Here is a 27,336-nt window from a genome sequence, read left to right as displayed (position 1 = left end):
GCACACGGAAAGATTGCTATCGGAGGTTTGATTATTTAACAAATCCAGGAGAGCCCTGGAGTCAGGGGGAGATCTCCACCATAGATTGTTCCTGGAATGCTTCAAGGAGCTTCGCCTTTGACGAAGGAAACCTCTGAATTGTTCTGTGACGTGCTAATCGGCAGGGCGACGGTGGATAATTGTCTGTTCACACCAAGAACTTCTGGATCATAAACGGCTCCGAGCACACCGCAGCTAAACACTCAGTGTTCAGTGAAAATGTCGGCCTAAATGCACAAGCACGGTTCCTGTTTTTGTGATTTTCATTCTAAATATATTACGTTACTTTACATAAAGGAGATGCTGATAATGAAAATTTCATTTCATGAAGATGAATGGTGACCTATTTAAATCATAAATGAGTGTCAAGAACTGACAATAGTGTATTTTAATTCGATCCATAAGGAAATGTTGAAATTTGTTGCAAGAAATCTGGAGCAACAATTACCAGAATTAGAGAAGAAGGAGCTCGACAGCAAGCTGGAAGAAAGCAAGGAAGTGGTGAACTAGGAGACAGAAATGGGTATAAAAAAAAAGTCGTTAGCTGGTTATGACTTAAAACTGATGCACAAAATCCTACCATGTTGTTGTTGTTCTTATCAGTTTCTATTTTTATGTAAAATGATCAAACATATGGATTATTTATGGCTATGATTCAGTGGTCTGAACTGTGTCACATCTCTAGCTCAACAACAAAACTGATAAAAAGAGACAAAATATCACAAACACGTTATTTTTATTATTATTTACTCCAGCACATTGCTTTAAGCCAATCAGAGGCAAGATGTCCAAATATCAGGAAACAAGACTCCAAATCCTGCCATCTCATGTCACTTTCTCCTCCAGTTGACTTCTACGTCTGCAGAAAGGCGCACCAGAGCTTTTTTTCCACAGAGTACAAATTACAAGGCACTCATTCCTGTTCCTATTTCATCAGTTTTTAGTGGTTCTTTTATTTATTTATTTATTTTTTTCAAAGATCAAATCCAACTTTTTCTATTCAAGGTGTTTCTTTCCAAAAACAACGTTAGCATTTATTTTACTCCACTAAATAATATATTAGCGCAGTAGGAGTTTAACCCAAGGCTGCAGCAGGCAGGTATGATAAAAAAAAACAAGAGTGACCAAAACTCAGCAGGGACAGAGCAAGCATTTTAGAGTCCTTTGATCTACACACCTGGGTGATTTACAGGCATCTGCAGAGCTTGATGACTTGCTGAACCAATAATTGAACCATTGAATGAGATGTTTTGGAGGGAACAAGGAGCCTAAGTCCCCTCCCTTTCCGGTCGTCTCATGGGGTAAAATGAAAAAATTAATGCATATCAACGGGGCTATTTTCTAATCCGCTTTGGCTGGATCGCACATATGTTGTACTGCAATTTAAATGAAAAGTAATGATGGGTGTTCCGACCATTCCTGTCATGTACTTTAAGATTAATCAGCTTGCCAAAGCTCATAATTTGCATGACTACACACCAGAAATTGGCACGTCGCATATATGACATCACCACATAATCTCCTCTCCCCTAGCATAGCTGCTACTTACCACATAACCAGATTTATGGTGGTTCTTTCCTCCTGTGAGAAGGATTTGAAGTTTGCTGAACTTACATCCATTTTCCCTCCGTTTTTTCCATGTCTGGTTTGACGACCTCACTTTCGTGTAGCGCATTTGTAGTCCTGGACTCATTTTCACACGAAACCTAAAATAACAATTCCTCCTGTTCAAAAATAAACAGTTTCTTGGTAATAAAATACTTCTTTAAAATTCACACACATCATGTGTGAAATCCATTGTACAAAACAAGCAGACTTAGAAAATAGTGTTTTTAGCCCCACGGACTTGCATTCATTTTTTCATTCTTCCAGGGACCCGTGGTCTGGAAGTAGATGGGCGTGACTTAGCCTCCCTATGTAACTACAACATATTGAATTGTGGCTCTCGAGGATCAGGGTAAGACACCACTGGGCTTGGGAAACAAAAACACCCAAATAAGATCACTAATCACCAGAATGTCAAAAATAACTCCCAATCTTGCATTGGATGTGAACTCGAAACTGAAAATATCAGAATTAATTCAAATCAATTCAATGTTATTTATACAGCGCCAAATCACGACAAAAGTCATCTCAAGGCACGTCACATAATAAACATTCCAATACAGGTCAGTTCATTAAGCCAATCAGAAATAATGTTTCCTATATAAGGAACCCAGCAAATTGCATCAGGTCACTAGTGTCAGTGACTTTACAGCAATCCTCATACTAAGCAAGCATATAGCGACAGTGGAGACGAAAACTCCCTTTTAACAGGAAGAAACCTCCAGAGAATCCTGGCTCAGTATAAGCAGCCATCCTCCACGACTCACTGGGGATCGAGAAGACAGAGCACACACACACACACACACACACACACACACACACACACACACACACACACCAAGCAATACATCTGTGGTTACATTGTGATTGCTTAGTAAATATTCTATTTGGCGAGAGATAAACTTTATTGTATTTATCCTAGTGAATCTATTGTTAAACGGGTAAACTAGCAGTAGCACTTCCAACGTCAAGGAAAGCAAAAGTTATTATCAGGAGAGGGAGAAGGTTTAAGTGGTTAGCAGCAGTGTGCTAGATGATGGCCCCCTCCATGAGGCCACCACAGCTCAGCAGAACATCACCATAGCTTCTTCTGGGGAGAAAAACACTTAGAGAAAAAATAAAGTTAATAGCTGAAATTGCAGGAAATAATACAGTTAAAGAGCAGGTTGTAGAAGAAAGTAGTAGAGTGTGAAAAGTGGTCAGTGTATCCTCCAGCAGTCTAAGCCTATAGCAGCATAACTACAGAGATAACTCTGGATAACCTAGCCTTTTTAGATGGAGGCATGTTGGAGGCAGGGCAAGGGAGAGCCGTCTTTACCGACTGTACACTCCATCTCCCTGTACTCCCCCACTTGTCCAGATTTAGGCTAACATCAGATTTTAACCATAAGCCCTATCAAATAAAAATGTTTTGAGCCTATTCTTAAAAGTAGACAAGGTGTCTGCCTCACGGACTAAGACTGAGAGCTGGTTCCACAGGAGAGGAGCCTGATAACTAAAAGATCTGCCTCCCATCCTAATTTTAGATATTCTGGGAACCACCAGTAAACCTGCAGTCTGGGAGCGAAGTGCTCGGTTAGGAACGTATGGAACAATATACATCAAATCACTGATGTATGATGGAGCTTGATTATTAAGAGCTTTATGTGCGAGAAGAAGGATCTTAAAATCTATTCTGAATTAAACAGGTAGACAATGTAGGGAAGCTAAGACCGGAGAGATATGATCTCTCTTTTTAATTCTCATCAGAACTCTAGCTGCAGCATTTTGGACAAGTTGAAGACTTTTAACTACATTCTGTGGGCTTCCTGAGAGTAATGAATCACAGTAATCCAGTCTTGATGTAATAAATGCATGAACTAGTTTTTCAGCATCTTAGCAATATTCTGAAGGTGGAAAAAGGAAATCCTACAAACCTGATTAACCTGGGATTTGAATGACATGTCCTGGTTTAAAATAACACCAGCGTTCCTTACTTTGTTCACGAATACCAATTTAATGCCATTCAGGTCAGGTGATTGACTAAGCAATTTCCTTTTCTGGATTTCTGGTCCAACGATGAGAACTTCCGTCTTGTCTTGATTTAAAAGCAAAAAGTTTAGTCATCCAATTTTTTATGTCCTCAAGACAAGCCTGTAATCTACCCAACCGATTAGGTTCATCAGGGTTAATGGATAAATATAACTGAGTGTCGTCAGCATAACAGTGAAAGTTTATCCCATGCTGTCTAATGATTTTACCAATTGGGAGCATATATATAGTAAAAATAATTGTTCCAAGCACTGAACCCTGTGGTTCTCCACAAGTAACCCTGGAGTATGAAGAAGATTTGTCAGGTACGTTTACAAAATGAAATCTGTCAGACAGGTAGGATTTAAACCAGCCTAGTGCTGTTCCTTTGATCCCTACAACATGTTCAAGACTTTCTAAAAGAACATTGTGATCAACTGTGTCAAAGGCAGCACTGAGATCTAACAAGACTAGAACAGACACAAGATTCTTATCTGAGGCCATGAGAATATCATTTGTAACTCTCACTAATGCAGTTTCAGTGCTGTGATACTATCTAAAACCAGACTGAAATTCCTCAAACAGATCATTAGTGTTTAAATGCTCACATACTTGGATGGCCACTATTTTCTCCAGGACTTTGGATAAAAAATGGAAGGTTAGATATTGGTCTATAATTCATTGGGTCATCTGGATCCAGAGAAGGCTTCTTAAGTGAAGGTTTGATTACAGCAACCTTAAAATCCTGTGGTATATATCCATTTACTAAGGATAGATTGATTATCTCTAGAATTATTATTCATTATATACATAAACTAGGGTTGTCACGGTGTGAAAATGTAACCTCACGGTTATTGTGACCAAAACTACCACGGTTTTCGGTATTATCGCGGTATTTTTTTTAAACGTGTTACATTTTCAGACAACTAAATAAACCCTGTATATCAGGAAAATATTGTCCTCAGTTTGTGTCTAAATTTTGCCTAAAATGTGTTATTTTATAATTATGTTGTTTATTTGTTAACATATACCCTTTAGTCTTTAAAATACCAATATTTGCCCATAACTTCTTATTTTTTGTCTGTTTGATGTCATCATTTTAAAAATATTAGATCAGATGATACTCAGTACTCAAGTAGCCTTCTAATCAGATTTTTTTTTTACCCTTACTTGAGTAATAAACCCTATATCAGGAAAATATTGTCCTCGGTTTGTGTCCTTCCAGTGAGCTTTGCAGATGTGGGAAAATGTCATCAGGCAGTAATCATTGTTAAATTCATAATTATTCTCGGAGAGAGACCAACTCTTATCTGCCCCTGGGAGCCCCGTAATGCATGGCGTCATTTCAACATGGGGGTGTCCGCGACACGGTTTATATGCAGGTAGCTGCGCTGCGGCTGCTTTATATAGCGACTCGTTGCATTCTCCCTCAACCCAAATCCTCGCATCACACATTTTAGCTAAAGCGCTAACGCTAGCTTGCCTTGCGTTGACTGTAGAGTTGTGGGTGATGGTCACGCAGATGTGTCATGAGATTTGAAGCGTTGCTGCCGTTCACAGACACTTTTTCTGCACGTGCTGCAAACAGGATAGCCGTCTTCTATCAACTGTCCCTCGGCATTCTTCAAATATCCAAAAGATGCCCATACTTCCCACTTTGTCTTCTTTGAGGGATGATAAATGTCCTGAGCGCTGCCGTCTCCTCCTTTGGCCATCAGCTTTAGCTTCAAGAACATTTTGGTTGTAAACAACAAAGCTCGCATGTGCCTCCGGCAACTTCAGCAGATGATACGGTGGCTGGTAAGGGTCACCGCGCCTACACTGCAGCCACGGTAATCCACTGAGATAATTTTTTTTTTAAAAACAAGACGGTTATTATTATTGTCAACTTTTTTTACCGAGGTTTACTGCTACACCGGTTACCGTGACAACCCTAACGTAAACCAAAAGGAAACGACAAAAGTCAGAATGGGACAGTTTAGGCATGGCTGCAGTGCAGAGTAGTAGAGGAGAATCTTCAGATGAGAGACAGAAAAGATCAAACACAGATTGATGCATGCACAGTCAGCCCTGCTCCTCACAAGAAGAATAAAGCGTCTTCATGAACATCTTTGGCTTTCAGAGAAAATAACTTTGTTTTACCACCCAATTAGACTTCTTCATGGAAATTTCCCTCTTATTCTCTATTCACTCTGACTGTAAACTACCCCATGGAACTCTAACTCTACCCTAAAACACCACCTATCCATTTAAGGGGTTCCTTTGACGTCATTTTGTTTGGGAGCGTAAAATCCCACAGTCGCCTGCTAATGTTCCTTCTGCGTTCACCAGCGGCACAGCCACACACAGCTGAATGTGACTGTGTGATTAAGAGGAAAACAGAGGTCTCTCTGGCCACGTGTCCGTCTGGTGATTCAGCTCGCTGTGATGAAGCGTGAGCTGAAATGATTATGCATGAGACCGGGAAGTTAATGCTATGACTCACTTGGATTGCTCTTCATTCTCCTCCTCTACGCCTCATCTTCACCCTCTCGATTGGAGACTCATCTGGAATCACCTTTCTTTGGCCCATGCATCGTTTCCACCGTGAAATCCAATATGATGTCCACGTTGTGCCGACTCTTTCACCCAGCTGAACCAAATTTTTGTCTCTAATTCGTTATTTACACACAGTCCAGCCTTTGTGTCTCACACACTTAACACACGCACACACACACATAGGCTGACAGACACTGATACACATATGCCAAGTAGCCGAAGCTCTATTCTCCCTGGTCTCTCATAATTTGACTCAGTTTCCATTTGGAGCATTCCCTTAACAGGATGGAGAAGGATCGTGGGAGATGGAGCACAGAAGGGGGAACTGGACGGAAATCCAGCCCAGGGGCTGAGGACTGCGTCCTCATTCAGTCAGCACACAGCTCACCAGGGGATGAGGCTTCCCGATCCCTTTTTAACCATTTTTACTCCTGTGTATCCTTGCCCTTTTTTCTGTTGAATCAGTTCGGAAGCCTTCTCATTGTTTAAACATACATCAGAGATAACTAAATGATGAACAGCTGTGTTAAAAATCAAACATGTTGTGTTGGTTGGTTTATCATTACTTTGGCTATTAGTAATCTCCAACCATCTGCTTTCCCTAGCAGGACACTAGTTAGTGGATTTCATGGCTGTGGTCCAGTCTTCAGCCTATCAAACCAATCATCTTTTCACATGCATTCAGTCATAAATTGGCATCGTGAGAATATGTGTTAAAATCCTCGCTTATTAGAGTCTGATCAAATTACCACCAGTCGAGTTAATAGTGAGACACATGCTGAGTTCAAATTTCAGGAGAAAACAGTGTTTTATTGACACAACACAGACATTGTGAGCTGTTATTTGCAGTGTCAAATTACACTGATTACTGTCTGTTTCCACCATGACCGCTTGTTGGTTGGTGACCGTTCAGGTTTATTTGTTGTCTTAGCAATTGGCTTTTAACAATGGCATTTTGGGGTATTTATTAACGCTAGGGTTGGGAATCGAAAACCGGTTATTGTTGAGAAGTTTTGCAAACGATTTCCCTTATCAATTCTAGTCGGCGTGAATGACGAAACCGCGCACGTTGCATATCTTATGCAAACAGGAAACATGGCGTCTAAGCGGCACAGACGCTCGCAAATTTTGCTACATTTTACAAGAAAGCATGACAACTTGCAATATTGCAAAGTAGATATTTCATCACGGGAGGAAGCATTACGGATATGCAAAAGCCTTTGGGGACAAAACACACGATAACTTAGTTATTGATGTGTTTTGAAATCAGCATGATCCGTCTGTGCGAACCCGGCCTTAGGTGATTGGGTTAGAAATGGCACCCGAGAAGATTTCAGTCAGTTCAACTTTAGCAATCGGCTCGAAGACATTTTCCTGAGTTCTTGGCTTGAAGCAAATCCAATCTAATCCAGCATCAGAGCAAGTTGGATAACAGCTTTTAGAAAAGTTGCAGAGTTGATTGAGTCTGATTTGGGGAAGCCCTTGATTTAGATTTAATGTGGACTTCTCCTTTGATCATAGCTTTCGTTGTGCTCCTTCCAGTGAGGACTGCGATATCAAAAGAATTTTCCGGTCCACCAAAAATCTAACAATTAGGACCAAGTTTTAGGTTTCTTTGGGATGTTTTTGTCTAAAGTATTAATCCTAATCTTACAGTCAAGTTTCACATTGTATGAGCTGATATTTGCCAACAGCAGAAAAACTCACTTTATTGATTTCTTGTGAGGGCAAGACTTCTCTGCAGTATTACTGACCTAGAATACGTTCAGTTTTTACCATGGAAATGTCATTTCTCTTCCTGATGGTACCAAAGGTAAAACCAAGGTTTTAAACCTGTAAATCATCATAGAATACAATCACTCCCTTCAGCGGACAGGAGCTCAACAGTACTGTCAGTTCTCTGTTTTGCTTGCTAACTCACACCTGGTGCAACATATTCGGACCACAGCTGTGCAAGCCCATTCAGCAGCTGCCAGTCACATGGCTTTTACGTGCCACTTCAATTTAAACAAAGCCTCCTTGATGCACTCTAAAGGCTGTCACTTAGGCTTGATTCCACCCACTTAAAATCAAAAGTAGTTTTTTTTCCTTTATGAGTTGTTACTTAAAGCATGTTTTATTCTACTCTTCAAATAAACTCAAACTAACACATAAATATCATTTGTCACTCCACCATCTGTTTACCTGCATTTCATATTTCTGTCTCATTTTTCTCCCCGTCTGTTGCTTTCACTCATTGGCAGCAGGCCACCATCTCCATTCACTGATATTTTCTGTTTTTGCTCTTTATAATAAAAATACCATCTGCTTCCACCAAGAATGGCGCTGACAATCAACCGAGATAATCGAAAGTCAAATAAGAAACACATCCGAGGCTTCCGTTGCACCGTCTTTATTGATGACCCGACAGAGAACCATTCATTTGGTGAAGACGATGTCTCATTACACAGACATCAGTGGATTTATCAGTAGCCAGCTTTAACAGGAAGGCATATTTGTGTAAATTGTTATTAAAGCAGAACACAATGAGCAGAAATCTTTGTTTTGGGGCAGAATGAAGTTGATTTTCTCAGAAATCTCGATAAGTTTAAACATAAATTGTGTTTGTTTTGCATTTGCCTTCAGGTAACACCTACACAAACGCTCCTACACTTCTTGCCCTCAAGTGTTTTCAGATCAGCTCAGCCTCCTTCCACCCGGCGGCCAATCTGACTAAGAGACTCCTTCCTGCTCTGCAGCCTGCACTTAAGTCACTCAGAAGTAGTGATTTTAACCAAATGATATTTTTGCTCTCAACGTTTCTCCAGGTAGAAAATAATGGCGGGAGGCTGTCAGTTTGTGTTTGGTTAACATGCCAGGTCCTGTTTGCCTCAGGATGGACAGCTTCTAGAGCATTTTTATTATCAAGATATCCCACTGGTGTCTAGAGATATTTTCACATTGAATGGGTGGCTTGAAGGTGAAAATGTTTCTTATTGCTCGAGCTGATTCATTGTAGAACTGCTGTACATCATGATCGGCTGCAGGAAGAGCAATTTAACTAAATGTTCTTTATTATAGTTTAGGGTTGCCATCCGAGCCTCAGCTAACTGCGCTGTAGCAGCAGTGGACATTACTCTAACGAGATGCAGAAACTTATGTGATTTGTCGTTTTCAGCCTTCCAGTTGCTGCATTATTTAAATTTACCGCAGTGCTCATTTAATCGGCTCGCTTGAATTAATCTTTTTGTTTATGTTGTCGATGAATTGGACTCTTGCATCAGAGCTTGATCTTTGCTTTGAGGAGTTCCCAAGCTGTGCGTTCTCTCTTTTAGCTTCTCGCATGCCTCCATCTGGTGTGAACGCCAAAGCACCACCAAAACGCAGCTTGCTTTATAAAACGTAGGTACTCTGCTTTTGAACAGAGTTCAATTTTTCACACATCTAAGCATAACAAGAAATGTTCTTCTAGTATGAGGCATGTTGGTCTGGTTGGACTTTACTTGTGGCATTTAAAGTCATTTCCTGTTTGATGGTGAGTGATTTATGAGCAGTGTATATTTTTAAACATGTTAAATTGCTTGTTAACACAAATAGCTAATCAGTCAGCCAATCACATGGCAGCAGTGCCGGTGTCGGTACAGGATCTGCTCGGGGGCAAGATCGGCTCGGGGTCCTTCGACTGCCGATGACGTCAGAGTAGTTGATTGGCTGAACATGAACCTTACGGAAGTTACGTAATCACGTTACGTTGTTATCACGTTTCGTTGGTCCAGGCAAATTTTTCTATTGGAAAGATGGACAACTTTTACAAAGAAATCCATCATTACCTCTTTGAAAATACACTTTTAGCATAGAGCTGCATGTATATTAGGGCTGAACGATTAACTGCATGTGCAATTACATTGCAATGTGACAAAAGGAGATTTTCTAATCGCAAAGGCTGCAATTTGGCAGCGAGTGGTTAGCGCAATGCTAATATACATGGAAAAACCCATAGAAATGCTGATGCTAATATCACTGATTACATTCTTACAAATTATGAATTAGAAACGTGCCAAATGATTGCATTTGGAGTCTAATAGAAAGTAAAACTACCATCAATCAAATAAGTACAGACAGGTATTTTAGTAAAGCCAGAAATCGTTTAACTCCAGAGTTTTGGCTAGCAGCTATGAGCGTAACTGAACTACACATGGACAAGACGTCAAAAACTCTAAACACAAAATACTTCAATAAACGGGACACACTTCTTTCCTGCAAATACAATTTCACAGGTGTTGCTAATACCTATGATCCTTCAAGGGATGTGCTCAAAGAGGAGTTCAACATTATGAATAAAATATAGTGTTTTATTTTACAAATACCATTATAAACACAAACTTACGTCTTAAGAAACATTATTTTAATAACGAAACTGCTAAATTATTTCCAACAGTATAGATGTATAGTGTATTTTGTCCAAGTGGGTTTGCCGTACTTCGACATCATCAGCAGTCGAAGGACCCCGAGACGATCTTGCACCCGAGCAGATCCTGTACCGACACCGGTATCGGCAGAAAATAGCAAAGAAAGGACAACAGGCGCAAAAGCACCCTCGTTCCAAAAGTCTCAGAGATACTAAGAAGATTTTTCTACAAACACAACATTTTGGTGAACTTTAAGCACAACACACTCAGACAGAAGCTTAGTGGTGTTGTTTATGCAGTCCAGTGTAGTGAAGAAGAAGAAAGATCATTTCTATAGCGCCTCTCGAGATAAAAATCACGAGGCGCTTCACAAAAACAAAAAAGGTTAAATATAAAAAAGAATTTAGAAAATGATTAAAAATATATTTGAAATGAGCAAAAATAGATAATTGTGATTTAAAAATGTAAAGAAAGAGAGCCACATCAGATGGATGAACCTAAACTAATTAAATCCACGCCAAGGACGACCAGAGCAGGAGAGATTTGTTATTTACTCCCTTAAGAGATTCTGCATGTCAAGTCACTCTAAAAATCTAATCTATTCCTAAATACTTACCACATGTTCCTAATAAATCTACCCGCAGCGGTGAGCTTAAGGCATTAATGTTATTTTTTAATCCTTGTTTTTTTATGCTGTGGAGAGTTTTTCCCGCCACTTTCCTCCCGACTGAATTCATGCCCTCTCTCCCACTGCACCTTTGACCCAATCCCTTCGTCTAACAGTCTTAACATTCAGTAAATTAGAGGTGATTCATGTATATTTGAAAGCTTCTCCTACACTTCACCTGCCATAAGCAAACACTTTGCAAGGGCGTTGAAAAGCAGCTTAGTGGAAGCTGCTTCAACTCTTATGCAAGCAATGGCACCCCCCCACTACTGTAGTGGAGAAGAGCGGCAAAGTAGGCTGACGTGAGGGACAAAATAAGATCCAAGAGACACATCCAGTCCCCCAGGAGTCTTCGAACTTTCTCTCGTAGCTTCATCTACACACCCCTGCTAACATCAACGTCCCTTAACCAAATCTGTGTCCTTTCTCCCATTTCTCCTTCATCCCTTCGTACTTGGGTGAAGCACAGCAGGTGAGAGGGCAAATGTAATCAGAAAATCCCCTCCACATGCACGCTGCGAAAAGGAATGACTAATGTCTTCATTTAGCTTTTAATTATTGTGCATCCTCCCAATCACCTGCTGCAACCTTCCGCAATCGGGGGCTCTCATCTCACGTCATTCGTCTTCTCTCCGGTACTTGTCAACACAAGGCCCATCACCCCCCTTATACACCCACACACCCACCCACACACACACACGTTAGGAGTAGATGAGTGACACTGATAAAGTTTGACGGATGTGTTGAGCAATGAGGTTTTCACAACAAGCCAGCATGAGGGATGTTTATCGAGAGAGCACACCACTAAGTGGGAGACTTTCCCCCCTTTTTTAATAGTTAGAGTCATCTGGTGGGGGGAGGATTAGACACGCGGCTTAATTTAATCAGTCAAAGTGTCGTTTTGATCCCACACTTTCACTACTCATCTTTCTGCTGCTGGTGTCAAAACAATTTGTCCTTCACCAGAAAGTTACCCACTAACTGTTTAGTCATCTTCTGAAGGTGGAAAGCAAAACATTGTCTAGTTTCAGGTTTGGAAAGTGTTCAACTAGCTCAGTCAAGTGTGAGTCTTCTGTAAATCTGTTAGTTGGCTTTGTTGTTGTTGTTGTTGTTTTCAGCGACAAGTGTGTCAGGACCTCTTCTGTCATCAGTTTTCAGTTGAATTTATTTAAAATGGCGGTTTCCTGGCGGCAGGGGGCAGTACATGCATACATTTCAGGGTAGTTTTGCTGCATATCGCCGTGACTGTCGCTTGTTTAACAAACATTACGGTTTATTACCTGTGGAGCAGAAAGCATGCGACCTCGGCGTGACTTCTCACACTTTGTCGGTCCTTCAGTTAATTGCAACGAGAGAATGCAATGCCAGTTTTCTGGCGTTGCAGTTTGGGGTCCTGTGCCTGCCGATGACATCATCATTCTACGGCGATACCACTCAGCCAAAATATATTGCATCCCTTTTTCGATTTGTTTCTTTCACATATGTTTGGAAAGAGTTTAGCAGTTTTGTTAGTACATTTATTTACTACCTAAATGCTTTTGAACGTGGTAACTTAACCTTCGTAAGTCGTACGTCCTGCCAGTCTTCTAGTGTGACGTCATCAGCAGGCGCAGGACGCCGAGCTAGAAGGATTCAGAAGGATGGCAGCAATCTATTATTGTGTGAGGCCCAATCAGCCTAGCTGTAAGCTTATCAATCCAGTCATAAATTAACTGTTTCAACTAAACTTTCCACATTTTAGATAGACTACTGACTCTCCTGACCTCAGACCAGCCATTCAAACTACATGACAGCTTTGTAGAAGAAGCTGTTCACTCATTTCAGACATTTCCAGACTTGCCAACCTGTACGCGTTTTGCGTAGCCGGTACTCAATTTGGCATCTAATTACGCTGGTACGACTCACCCCTCTAAACTAGGCAAAAAGCTGCGGATACGCGAGTTGAGTTTTGTGGCAAATATGCACGTGTGGTACTCTTGTCTGACAACACGACTCAGCGGCGTGGTGAAGAAGTTTAAGCCAATCATCGTAGAGAAGCAGAGAAAAACTGTCCTGCCTAACCTGCATTTCACAGTTTTCTATACCTACACAGGGTGGGCAGGGAGGATGGCACAGCACCATTCTGTGAGTTCTCGACTCGTATCAGATAATGACAGACACCTGTCTACTTTTGCAGTAATACGGCTACTCGGCGGTGCACAACAGCAGTGAAGCAGCTCCTACCAGTGATGTCAGAGGAGAGGGTCACCCTGCCCACTTTCACACCACATCTCACCCCCTTTATTGACTTCACCTCCTTTACGATCTATGGATGTGTCAGCTTTTCTTTTCCTGGCTATTTGAAACTATACTGGAAACAGTCCTTGAACAACAAACCACAACTAGGAGCAGAAAGGGGATTCTGCATCAGACTCCATCTTTACTTCAACTGCTTTTCCTGGATGGGATGATGCGCATCATTATGAGACACGTGTCCAAACCTCAGAGAGAAAAGCTGTCTGGAAGCCAGGAAGCTGCAGCGGGAGGGCTTGTTGTACTGTTAGAGGTGCTACTACCGCTGCGTTGAATTCTCTCTCTCACACACACACACACACACACACACACACACACACACACACACACACACACACACACACACACACAAACACACACACACACACACACACACACACACACACACACACACACACACACACACACACAGGCATTTCCTCACGATTCTCTCTGGTGGGAGATTCCCCCTGTGGCGTGTTTACAGTTGGAATTGTCTAAACTGCCAGAACTTGTGATGAATGTGTTGAGGGAGAGTGTGTGTGTGTGTGTGTGTGTTTAGGTTAAAATAGTTTGACTTTATTCTGCTTTCTAAACCTGCTGAACCCTATTCAGAAGCTGCTCTAAGTGTCGTAATATTTCAGTTATTAAGAGTATTTTCTGGGAGAGGAGAAACCGTCCTTTCTATTGAAGATCCTAGAAAAGATTGGCCCGTTTGCTGACATGGTTTGTGTGTGTCGAGGTGGTGGACCTGTACTGGGGAGTGGATCCTGAGGAGTGGGACAGTCCAGAGCTGCACAGACTCCGGATGAAACTTCTGGAGGAGTGTCTGAAGACGTCAGCTGGACCATGCTTCGTTGTGAGTATCGCTTTCTTTTAAAAAATTGTGACAGAAAATTTTAATTTCTTGTTGGGTATCAATCCAAGATTACCTTAGGGAAAGTTTAAAGCACAGGAGGTTATAGTACTCAATCAATCAACACCAGTACCAATCATAAACAATCAATTTAGACTTTGCAAAGTGGAGAGGATAAGAATACACACCAAACAAGGGTCTCAGTTCACTCTCATCAGGCTGACGCCTTCCGACAGCATTTATTAAGCACACACGAGGATTAACGCACACACATTTTGACATTCCTTAGACTCTCAGGTGGAAAGCTGTAAAAGGGAGTCTAAACTTCCTCCAGGTGCACCCTAAATCAAACAAAGCTATTGCTAGACTTTCTCCAGGGAGTTTTACTGATAAAGGTCGGTGCCATGGCAAGGTCGTCCTCCTACTCCTCCCTGTAAGACCTACTGGAGCCTGGTATCTATCAACAGGATGAAAAGGATGAAGCTACGTTTTATTTGTTTATTTATTTGGCAGACGCTTTTATCCAAAGCGACTTACAATTTATAACCCGTAGGGCATGTTGTGATCTTGTGATGCTGTGAAGCTGCGTTTAATAAGACACCAGATGTTTAACAGTCAAGACACTTAATATTAATTCAATAATGATAATATTAGTTTTTATCTAACATTTCTTGTTTTATTCCGTCGTCCAAGTTCTCTCGTCAATCCAGCACCTTGCTGAAGTCTTAAACCAGATGTGTGGAAATTTTGCCCCCAGACGGGCCAATGTTTAAGAATTTTTAAAGGGTCCCATGTTTTTCAAGGCTTTTTTATTTTTTAACTACATAAACTAACTATAATGTAAATTTATCTGAAAACTATCAAATATAATTATGTGCTGTTCCAAAAGAGCAAATTTAAAGGGGATTTAAGGACGGCTTTATGGTGCTTCATCTGACAAGAGCACAGATCATAGGTATACAACAGGGATATTCTGGTCTGCTCCCGATTGAAGTCCAAGTCATTTGATTTTGAGTATCTACAGATACCGGGTGCCTATCCGATACTTCCGAAAAGCATTCAATAAGAATAAAAAAGGAAAACACGCCCGAGTTGTTATATAAGTATTTTTTTCTGTCGTTTGTGCTTTTCTTTATTTTTTTGTTTATGTAATTCCCTTCGTTTATGTGCCACAAAACATCATTCATTCAGGAAATACATTGATAAGAAATGTGTTAATATGAAGAATATATTAAAAATGTGGCTCCTATTTCAAATAATCCACTCAGTGTGTGGCTGTTTTGAGCAATGTGTGTTCTTGCAACTCAGTAACAGTGTAAAGAGGAGAAGGACATAAAAGGAATTGATTTTGAATTATTCAGATGGAACAGCTGGAGTTCAGTGGTTGAACCTGACCCCTCCTTTCCACCGGAGCCGTGACGGAGCTGTCAGCAGCACGAGTCGGCCGCGTCTCAGGAGCAGCATGTCGCGGCCCTTACGCGCCGGTTCTATTTTCTACGTGCGACGCCTCTGAAACGGGTCAAGTTCGACATTTTTGGGGAAGGAAAGACAGGAAATCGGACGCGGAAACGGAGCGAAGCTTCCCGAGATTTTCAGAATAATGAAACGTACTGCTTTACGGTTGCTTTACTTAAAAAAAAAAAGTTATCACATAGCTAGCGGCCTCCTTTGTTTTTCCATAATGGACGACGAAAGGTTGATTACTGGAGTGGAGAAGTACCCAATCCTGTTTGATCCCAGTCACAGTTTTTATAAAGACAGCGTCAAGAAGGATAACGCATGGAGTGACGTATCTGCAGTTTTGGGGCAACATGGTGAGTTTATGATAATTATTAACGTGATTTCTTAGTTTTCCCCTGCTTGTTGTTGTGTTTACTGACAAAGTGGCGCATGATTTTGCTAATGTCGTGTGACTTCGTGCTCTGTCGGTGACAGCTGCTCCCCTGCTGCTTCGCGTCTCGTGGGAAGGGCCAAGCAGCAGCTTACGCGAGCAAGACGTGCTGCTGCAGTAACGTGCTGCTGACGGCTCCGGTGGAAAGGAGGGTTCAGGTGAGAGATCACCGGTAATGCATTATGGGTATACGACAGGAGCTCAGCCTGCAGGGCACATACAATCCACCTCCTCAGGCCAGACTTATTTTCTCTGATCCCAAACTGCACTCACTACTTTCAGTTTAACACATTTCCGTCCGCCCTAACCAAGGGCGCCCCCAAGGGGTGGCCATGCCCCCCTCAGGAAAAGCCAGTGTTAATAAATCATATTAATGTTCAGTCTAAGTACATAATGATCTTGTTTATTCAAGACACAATTGTAAAACAAAATAAAAATAATACAATTAATGAGTAAAGAAATATGTTTCTGCTGCTCACCATTTAAAAAAAGTTTTTATCTCCATTGTTTTTTTTGGTGAACAAAGCAACAGGTTTAACCTGAAAAAGTACCTTTTCAAATTAAAATTTATATAACATTTTAAATAGCAAAAATTAATTTTTCTGATACGATTTGGGTTTGTAAAATTTAAGTTTTGGATACGTACTGATATTTTCTTTTTTTTATTTGTTTTGTTTTTTTCTTTTTAAATAAAAACGAAAAAAGGAGCAATGCAATACATCGCCTCAGGCTAAACTCTCCCAAAGTTACCACATGGACCAATTTGGTGTGCCACTAGGGATGTGAATCTCAGAGCAACTCACGATTTGATTCAATTCCGATTCTCGAGGTGCCGATTCGATTCAGAATCGATTCTCAATTTAAACCGATTCACAATCAAATTTAACAAAGGGTGTCAGTTCCAGGATTAACTACTTTGTTGTACAAGTTAGTTAAAGCTATGGGAATTTTTTTATTTTACTTTAAACTGGTCATGCTAAAAAAAAAAAGCTAATTTACAAAGTAAAATAAAATGATTCTAAAACTGTAACCAGAAACAATCTTTTGACCAAAAGGCAACGTTCATTTTTGCTTACCATGTAAAATATAACAAATCTTTAGTTACCTAACAGTAGCTTTGAAAGTAATACGGTCAAATACTTTTTAAGTATGTGTGGAAACAAGTTTAACGTTTGAGTCCTCAACCTGTTTTAAAATAGTGCCTCAGATTTCTTACAAAGGAAAATGTTTTCTCTCATTTATCAATAATTTAAAATAAACAATGAGTAATCCTGAGTACTCACTTATCAACTTAGAAAATAAATATGAGAATATCTCAAATTTCTGAGTATGGAAAAAATTACATTCTAGTCCCCTCTTATCAGCAGATTCAAAAATAAATCATCCCAATTGATGGGACCACAAAAGTAAACGGGGTACTAACTCTCCTAGCAAAGACCAAAAAAACAGACAAAAGTGCATCTCAAACCTGTAACATGCCAAACATTTCAGTTCCTGGAATTGATTCTGAACCTTTGTGAATCGATTCTGAATCTTTATAAATAAGAATCCCGATTCAGACTTGAATTGATTTTTTTCAGTACCTCTGTGTGCCACCTCAAAAATGTCTTTGGCCCCATCTGGCCACCCCTATCAAAAATTTCTGGAGGTGCCCCTTGCCCTAACACTCCCCTTTAGCAGGGCAATACAATGCATCAGGACTAATGCGTCACAGACCAATCAATGGGACAAAAGTAATATAGTCAAAAAATATTAGGACTAAACTTTTCTATTTCATTCAAACATTCCAATACAGGTCAATTCATTAAGCCAATCAGTAAAAAGTTTCCTATATAAGGAACCCAGCAGATCGCAGGGAGTCACTGACAACAATCCTCATACTAAGCAAGCATTTAGCGACAGTGGAGAGGAAAACTTTAGTGCTTTTTTATACTTTCACCTATAGCTCTGGTCCCCTACCACAGATGTGGATGCTTGAGGGTTCTGCGCTGTCATGAGTGTTCCTAGGACTTCATTCTTCTGGACAAGGTTTTTTCCAAATTTCCTTTTTGGGGGTCACAGCCCCCAGGTGCCCCAATGACCACTGGCACCACTAAGGCCTTGAAGTCTGGGTAACATTTGTTCTTTCCATTGTCAATAAAAACAGGAAATTATAATTAGATACAAAATAAAAGAAAATATCTGGTTTTGCACATAGTCTCAGATTTAAATACGAACTGGAAAAACAAGCCATGCCAGGAAGGTTTGTTTTTTCCTCAGCAGACAGAACTTTATGGCGATGAGCAACAGTCAGAGCTAATGGTGTCTTATAGGATGTCTGGAAATGAACACAGAACTGCTCAAGTCTGCTTTAAAATTTAGAGTTGAATGCAGACGTAATGATTCTCTAGAAGGCGCTATGTAATTACCGGACATTTCATGTTTATAAGAGAAATGTTCTCGGCTTGTTGAAATAATCACATGTGATACCGCGTGAGAACAATAAATGTATAATTTTTGGTTTTCACCCAAAGCGGAATAATAAAGTAACGAAACTCTTCTTTCATTTCTTTTCACTAACGTAAAGCATCACTCCACGCTTGTTGGAATCGAGGCCAAATTGTCTGAATCTGCGTTTCCTGCCCCGTGCGGACTCCCGACGTACAGTAGGGCATACAAATACCGTCTGGGAAAACCAAGACCTGTTATGTGTTTTCTGTTTCCTATTCAGAAACAAAAATAAAATTTTGTTTTTCAACTGATAAATGAAAAGAACCTGACTTAATACAACTTTACTCTGTATTTCTTGACCTTGTGTTCCCACTTGCGATCCCGACATCTGTAAAGTAGTACATTAGCATTATTTCCTTTATTCCTCTCAGTCTCTTGGTCTTACGTTGTTGATGCAGTTTCACCTTCTTTACCCTTGCTGGTCCCAAACGCCACCACATAGAACACAGATCGAATGTACACACTCCCTTACTTCTTTGTCGGTCACACGTTTTCCTCCGTCCTTCTATTTCTTGATACTGAGACTCAGCTTAGTGCCCATAAGTTAGTCATTCATCCCTCCCATCTGGTTGGTAAATCTTTCATGGAATATTCTAGTAATCCAACATCTTTAATAAGTGCAGGATTTTATACTGAAGATCCAAGGATTGTGGCACAGTCCCATTCAGAGATGACAAAGTCAGTGGCAGCTTTTCCTGTAGGCTTGGAGCCTGCACCCCACCCCCCACCCTCACTTGCATAACAAGGGAGCTCAGAGCAGTGGTGTCCGATTCTCTAAAAAGAGTCTAAGATTCTAGTTTGTGACAGTTTTAGGTTGTGCGGGCCTTCTCTGGAGGATGGTTGTTGGTTTTTACTAGGCGATATCTCCAGATAAACAAGTAAATATGAGAGAAACCATCAAAAAAAATCATAAAAGCCTTCATTTTGGGGGATAAATGTGTGGGTGTGCATGGGGCGTTGTTGGCCTACAATTCTCAGTCTCTCCTCAATTGGCCTCCTTTCCTTTCATTTCCCCTCAATTTCCTTCTTGTTCTTTGCCTGATTCAGACACAAATCAGCAGCTCGTTGTCTTTTTCACACTATCACCATCACCTTCACCCATGGAGGTTTCCATGTGTCACTTCAACAGACATAAGGAAAAATGTGTGCAGACCATATCCTCTGTCACACCGATCAAAGATCCATCAGTGGAAGGAAAGACGAAGACAGGGAGCTCTCTGGAAAGTCATTTTTTTCTGTGCTAGTTATTGATCCTGTAGAAATACTTCAGGGAGAACTGAGACGGTATGCTGTAGGCGATGAGGGATCCTTGCTGGAAACTAGAGACCATTTTAATCTCTCCAGCACGCGCATCAAAGCTTTAATCTGCAAAAGGTTTCTTTCTCAAGAACTTCTTGTTGTGCTTTAATGATCAGCTTGGAAAAACTCATCCAGTATCAAAATAATACCACCCAGAAGACTTGTAGTTCCATAGTGAGTGTACTTCACAAGGGCAAATTTATCTGTGATGTGTTTTTTAACATATTTCAGTCCCTTGAGCACAAAGTTGTCGAAGCTTCAAACACATACAAGCCACACCTTAGCAGTAGGGATTTCGCCTTCATACTGCAAGTTCAATAAAGCTGGTTTCCATGGTGATACCAAGGGTTGGCATGGTGATAGTGTCATTGACCCAAAGATTAAGCATGACTACAAGCCATGACTCGTTTTTCTCTTCCGCTTTCCAGAAGTCTCCAATTTCTTTGTTGACAACAACAACAACAAAAAACCTTGGTGCCTCAAGGATGCACACCAGTAAACAAAACAGAGCTTTTCAAATTCTGCTCTGGCTTGAAGAGGAGCATCAGAGATACCGTAGATAATCTTTCTTCCCTCGTTTATTCTCCGTGCCATTTTCATGATGTAAGTACTTATGTGGCGGCACAGATTAGCTACTTAACAGACCAAGTACGATGAGTCGTGCCAACATGCACGAGCAGCAGTGGAAAATCTCTAAATTGTGAGGTTTGTGTTTGCATAACTCTGCAACAAGGTCACGTAGAACATTGCAAAGCTAGATTTTTGATGAAAGAAGAGCACAGATATGTTCTTCTGATGTAAAACATACTTCTTCATCTTTTTTCCTATTTGATGCATTCATAACTAAAAATGTAGAATGTTCAAGCACGTTCAGTGAAAATAAATCTTAGGAAGTACTTTTAACTGTGGATAATTACAGCATCAAAGGCAGTGTTCAAAATTCTGAGTTGATCACCTGCTGGGAAAAACAAGCTAGCTATCCAGTTGGTTTCTTGCTAAGTACCTGGCTTTTTCTATCCATCTGGAGCCAAATGATAAAAGTTTAAATGAGTCAATATTTGAAGGCTTGTTGACTTTTTAGCGTTGGCTATTTTACCTGTTCACAGTGTCAGAGAACCAGGGTTAGACAGAAATCCGGAGAATTAGATGGGGATTCAGATGCTTCTTTTTGACAAACTAGAGAAAAATAAACTATTTTTGGTCAGTTAATCTGATTTTAAAAGAACACTGCAGTTTTAGCACCCCCTAGATTCTGTTTTAATCCGCTGTCAATCTAACTGCTGAAATGTCTCCTCATACTTCATTGGTTTCTACAGGAGCAGTTAATCACTAACTAAAAACAAGATCTGCTGGGCTCATGATCTAAAAATAGCAGGAAATGTGCTGGAAGCAGACTCCAGCGCTAGCATGTCGGCTAGCTACTTTACTATTGACTAAGAGTTCCTGGTAAATAATATGACCAAGATTCACAGAGGAGGAATCATGTGGCCACAGGAAAAGGTTGTAGCGTGTCGGCAAACCCAAACATGGATTCAAAGTGTTCATTGGTCACAGGCAGGGAAGTTACTCTACAAGATACGAGCGGCTAACCGACAGGACTGCGGCTGGGGCTGCTGGCTGGCGGCACCAGCTTGCTGGCAGAGCTGCTCAGCGGCAGCCAGGGTCTGCACAGCGTGATGAGTCGTTGGTGTCGATGGTGCGTGAGGATACAAAGATAGAGACGAAAAGGCATCAATGACTGAACATGTAGGAAGAGAGCTTATGTGGGCCTTGGGGTGATGGAACGGGATGTGATCACTACCGCCTGACAACAAGGGCGCCCCCAAGGGGTGGCTATGGGTGGCCATGGCCACCCCTAGAAAATTGCTGGCCCCCCAAGGAAAAGCCAGTGTTAACAAATCATATTAATGTTCAGTCAAACTATATATTGATCTTGTTTATTCAAGACATAATTGTAAAACAAAAATAAAAATATTACAATTAATGAGTAAAAAAATAATCAGAGTAAAAGAAATACATATGTTTCTGCTGCTTACCATTTAAAAAAAGTGTTTATCTCCATAGTTTTTTTAACACAGCAACAGGTGAATTAACCCCCCCCCCCCCCCCCCCCAAATTTTTTTTTTATTTAATTATGATAACATTTTAAATAACTGACATGTAAATTTTCTGAAATGTTTGTGTTTGTAACATTTAAGTTAAATGTTTTGGATACGTACTGTTAATTTAGTCAAAACGAATAAAGGCGCATCGCCACAGGTAAACTCTCCCAGAGTTACCACAAGGACCAATTTGGTGTGCCACCCCAAAAATTTCTTTGGCCCCATCTGGCCACCCCTATCAAAAATTTCTGGAGGCGCCCCTGCCTGAAAACATATTTAGAAAGAATTACAAACCAGAAGAAAGCTGAAACATGTGCAAGCAAAACATGTTAAAGTTGTTGTCACAAGCACAATGGTATGATCGTTAGGTCCAATTTGAATCCTTATTTGTCTATGAGCTCTCATGATTCAGAAAACGTCCTACCTGGGAGGCTGCGGGCGGGCCTGTGGGCTTGCTGCTGATATTTCCCGGGACTCTGCCGGCCGCTGGTTGTGACCCCCCAGGGCAATCCTCTGCGCCTCTCGAGGGGGGCGGGGGCTTTTCTGGTCGCAGTCTCCCTGGGGTCCCTGCGCTCTGGGGCAGCTCCTGGATCTCTGGGACGAAGAGATGAAATGAAAACGGGGTTCAACTGGGTTCAGCTGACAGCTTGTTCCGGTCATGTTATTTTGGTGATTCGGGTGTTTTCGGCCGAAAACCTTTGGTGCATCCCTAATACTTTCCCTTTTATCACAGATTTTAGAAATGTGGTGTTTGCATCTGCTATGCAGCAAATGTCTGCACAGCTGACTTTGTGTTTTGAGGATTAATTGACCACATGAGTGATTGATTTGTTAATTCATACTGTAGCCGTGCACAACATCTCAGCTGCCTCTCCCAACGGGTTCATCAGATAAAGTGCACTTAGTCAGAGTATAAAACTCACTCCAAGGATGAAAAGCCTGAGGAGGAAGGAGGGAGGCAGAGGAGAGCAGCTAACACTGAAATTGCATTTGGCCACTGGGTTATCTTTGCTTTAGCCTCCTGGGTTTTTCGCACCTTCGCCTGCCGAGGAGTCATAAGAACTTCACAAATCCTCCTCAAATGTGAGACATGACCATACACATGGGCTGAAATACAAAGATTGAAGCTTTAACATGTCAGCTGCCGTGTGGTGATCCACTTAATGCGGCCTTATTCCTGGAAAAGTCTCCAGCTTAGACAGGGTGTTAAAACCATCAGTCAACAACCTGGACACCTTTTACATTTTGCCTTTCGTTAGCCAAGAAGATGATTATTGATAACGCAGCCTGACAGGTGGGAACACACTGGCTGATTTCAACATTTGGAAACGAAGCTCGAGTCTTAGCGTTTATCCTTTCAGTGTTTCCGTAAACGCTTCCTCACACAGTCACCCGCTCCATTCATCCTGCCGTATCATTATAAGACAAGCTGACAGAAGCCTTGTCAGCAACAAGGAGAGCGGCTGTTCTCTGAGTTTTCACTGCGCTACATCTCCTTTTCAGCATTACAGTTGACTTCACAACACTACGACAGTTTACAGAGTTCCCAGTCATGCGTAACTTGTTTGTGGGATGTTAATCAAAGAAAGTCGATATTATATAACCGTAAAACATGCCAGGATCAAGACGTTCACCACCACAAGATCATCCATGTGGAAAATGGATGAACTCTGTTGAGCTCTCCATATGCTAACGCTGTACATATGGCACAGCGTAGAAGATATTCAGTGAATTAAAACAGGATGGATTTATTTCTCAATAACTTTTTGAAATGCAGAATCTGTTGAAAGGGTATCTTTCATTCAATAGTCTTAAGAAGGATGGTCACTGCGAGGTTTTAGTTAGGTCGTGTAAATGGGACCCCCCGTGATATGTTATAGAGGAGAAGCTTCTGTTCTGTTTGAGGTCTTGGGTGGAGCAGGAGTTCATCGTGTTTATGAGGTGGGGCCTGCACACACAAGCATTGCCACTGACACTAGTCAGTGACTTGATGCAGTTTGCTGGGTTCCTTATATAGGAAACATTATTTCTGATTGGCTTAATGAACTGACCTGAATTGGAATGTTTATTATGTGAAGTGCCTTGAGACGACTCTTGTCGTGATTTGGCGCTTTATAAATAAAATTGAACTGAATTGAAGCATGTGGTGTTCACAAATCTGAAGTGGGACTACCTGCGTCTTCCTGTCTAAAAAGACTGTAGCCCTTTTTACAAGACACACCAAACCGGCAAATCTGTGTAATATTGCCGCAATGCCAGCATGGAGTTGCGGGAATTTTGCGGCATTCGTTCCGCCTCGCTTCAGAATCAGAGAATCAGAATCAGAGAGAATTTTATTGCCAGCTCTCCAACAAACCAGAGCATAGGAACTTGACTCCACAGAACAGTCTGAGCAAGATTACACACACACATATAGACAGGACAGATACAGGCAGACCGCGAGAGCAGCCATAACGGCGCTCATTTCAATAGATGAAGAGGGGATTACATGAGGAGAGTTCGGGGAGGGAGAAAAAGGCATTAGCAGAGTTACACTGGCAGGGTGTAGCTCTACTATGCAAAAAAACACCCAACATATAAGCACGAACGTCACAGTTCACAACATGAGACCCGGTAGGGGTGGGTGGGGGTGGGGGGGCTGGGACCCTGATTTCCTCAGCGGGAGCAGCCTGTGTGGGGCTCGGCCAACTGGATCCACAGGTGGGTGGGAGGTCATGGGAAAGCACAGAGCACAGTGAGTGCCTCCATCTTGATGACCTCGATGTGGAGACGACAATCTGAAGGCCGGGGTGGGGTGGGGTGGGGGGGGGGGGTGGGGGGGGGGGTTAGGTAGGGTTATCACAGCATTTGTCTGCATTCCTTCCATCGTGGGGTTTTTTGCACACAACTCCGAGGCTGCAGATACAAGGCTGCAAGGCTTGGTAGTAATATTGCGGTAATGGTCTGTCGTATGCGCCCTGGCGCAACAGAGGCAGATGTCATGATGACGTGAGGAGTTATTGCTGAGCTACGGCTGGTAAACGTATTGAAAGTGAAAGTAAACACGGGCAATAAGGTTCGCTTTTGAACAAAATCAGCTGAGATGGCAAACTGGAGCGCCGCAGAGCTCCACGAGCCTCTCTGTTAGAGCTGAAGCTCAGATCACCAGAGACTGCACAGGGACTGATGGGGACAGACACCTTTAGGAGCTGCTTGTTAAGAAAAACTTAACGATCACGGCTTCAATTGCAATAAAAAGCAAGTTATGTCCAAGATAAACGGAAGTCTGCGGCAGCGCAGAGACCGCCCCCACACCCCCTTTATGCCGCCATCACCTAAACTTTTATAACATTGCCACGATTGCACCACATTACCGCCACGGTCTGATCTTGTAAACGACCTAAGGGTCCCTGATGCCACCACGTTGTTGCGGCAAATTGACGGCATTGTTTTGTAAAAAGGCTTATGTCATCACTCTTTAGAAGGGTGGTCTTCTAATGAGTAGCTGTACTTTGATGGGATCTGAAAGTATTCAGTATTTTATGTAGTGATGCACCGATATGAAATATTTGGGCTGATACCGATATCCGATATTAATCTCACTGTTAAGGCCGATTATCGATATTTGCCAATATCGATATTTTGACATTAATGCTTCTAAAATCAGCAGATTTTGTATAGAATATTAATAATTAAAGCTGAATTTATGTTTTTATGTACACACACCACAAACTGAGATAAATACAATTACTGTCGCATGACTAAACAAATACACATCACCCCCCCACCCCCCATCCAAAAGATGGAAAAAATATCGGTTGTTAATATCGGCCCAGTTTTATTTATCGGGCCAATACCAATTTGTTAAAAAAAATCACCAACATCTGTCGATACCGATATTGATGCCGATATATCGTGCATCCCTAATTTTAAGCTATTCCTTAATTAACTACTTTCAATAAAAATAGTCAAGAATTGAATTAAATTCAACATTTAACGCCTTTGTTTTACTTGGACTCAACAATTTCAGGAAAAGATTGAATTGCGTTAGATTTGATCTAGCAGAAATTGGGGTTTCAGTTCAATTCATCCATCCATCCATTTTCTGAAACCACTTGTCCAGGTAGAGTCGCCGGTGAGGGGGTTGGGGTGGGGGCAGGGGGGGTTGGGGTGGTGCTGGTGCCTATCTCCAGCGGTCAACGGGCAATCAGGCGGACCCTGGACAGAGAGCCAGTCCATCGCAGGGCAACACAGAGACACACAGGACAAACAATCACACACACACACACACACACACACACACACACACACACACACACACACACACACACACACTCTCACACACACACACACACACACACACACCTAAGGACAATTATGACAGACCAGTTAACCTAACAGTCATGTTTTTGGACTGCGGGAGGAAGCCGGAGAGAACTCACGCATGCACAGGGAGAACATGCAAACTCCATGCAGAAAGATCCCAGGACCTTCTTGCTGCAAGGCAACAGCTCTAACCACTGCGCAGCTCCAGTTCAATTCATGATTTTAAATGATAAATGACTCGCACTTGTATGGCGCCTCTCAGAGTAAGGACTCCAAAGTGCTTTATACTACAGTCTGCAGTGTATCATTCATCCATTCACACACACATTCACACACTGATGGTGATGAGCTACGGTGTAGCCACAGCTGCCCTGGGGCGCACTGACAGAGGCGAGGCTGCCGAGCACAGGCACCGTCGGTCCCTCCGACCACCACCAGCAGGCAAGGTGGGTTAAGTGTCTTGCCAAGGACGCAACAGCAAAATTCTCTGTCCGGAGCCGGGATCGAACCTGCAACCTTCCGATTACTGGACAACCCGCTCAACTTGTTGAGCATTCGGTTCAGCTGCAGCACATTTTTCACAACATGTTTACAACTATGACAGGAATGACTTCATTCTATCCTGTTACCAGCCCTGTTTCACCCTCTACACACGCGCTCGCCATACCACCAATATCTGACACACGTGCTTTCACAGCAAACAGGCGGAGGTGGAACGATCTGCACGCTAATGCCGAAGATATGGGTAGGAGACCATTTTCATGTTCATCCGGCATGAAAAACTCAGAGTGACTGATCAAGTTAAGTAATTTAAAAAACAAGTAAACATGTTTTACGTTGACGTTTTGGATATATTTTATTGCTTACACATTAAA

The 27,336-nt window shown here is 41.7% G+C and overlaps 1 protein-coding gene across 2 annotated transcripts in view; it reads left to right on the top strand.

Moving 5' to 3' along the window:
• LOC107377333 (NACHT and WD repeat domain-containing protein 2) overlaps nucleotides 1-27,336 on the top strand; it is an 86,977-nt gene that overhangs the window by 31,367 nt on the left and 28,274 nt on the right. For both annotated transcript variants that reach the window (XM_015946860.3, XM_015946861.3), the window contains exon 4: nucleotides 14,261-14,377. In XM_015946860.3, coding sequence (XP_015802346.3) covers nucleotides 14,261-14,377 — 117 coding nt within the window. The remainder of the gene's footprint in view (nucleotides 1-14,260; nucleotides 14,378-27,336) is intronic.

This window comes from Nothobranchius furzeri, chromosome 2 (assembly GCF_043380555.1).
Source record: "Nothobranchius furzeri strain GRZ-AD chromosome 2, NfurGRZ-RIMD1, whole genome shotgun sequence".
NCBI classification, from domain to species: domain Eukaryota; kingdom Metazoa; phylum Chordata; class Actinopteri; order Cyprinodontiformes; family Nothobranchiidae; genus Nothobranchius; species Nothobranchius furzeri.
The sequence above is the reverse complement of the archived record's forward strand: the minus strand, read 5'-3'. Positions and strand labels throughout refer to the sequence as shown.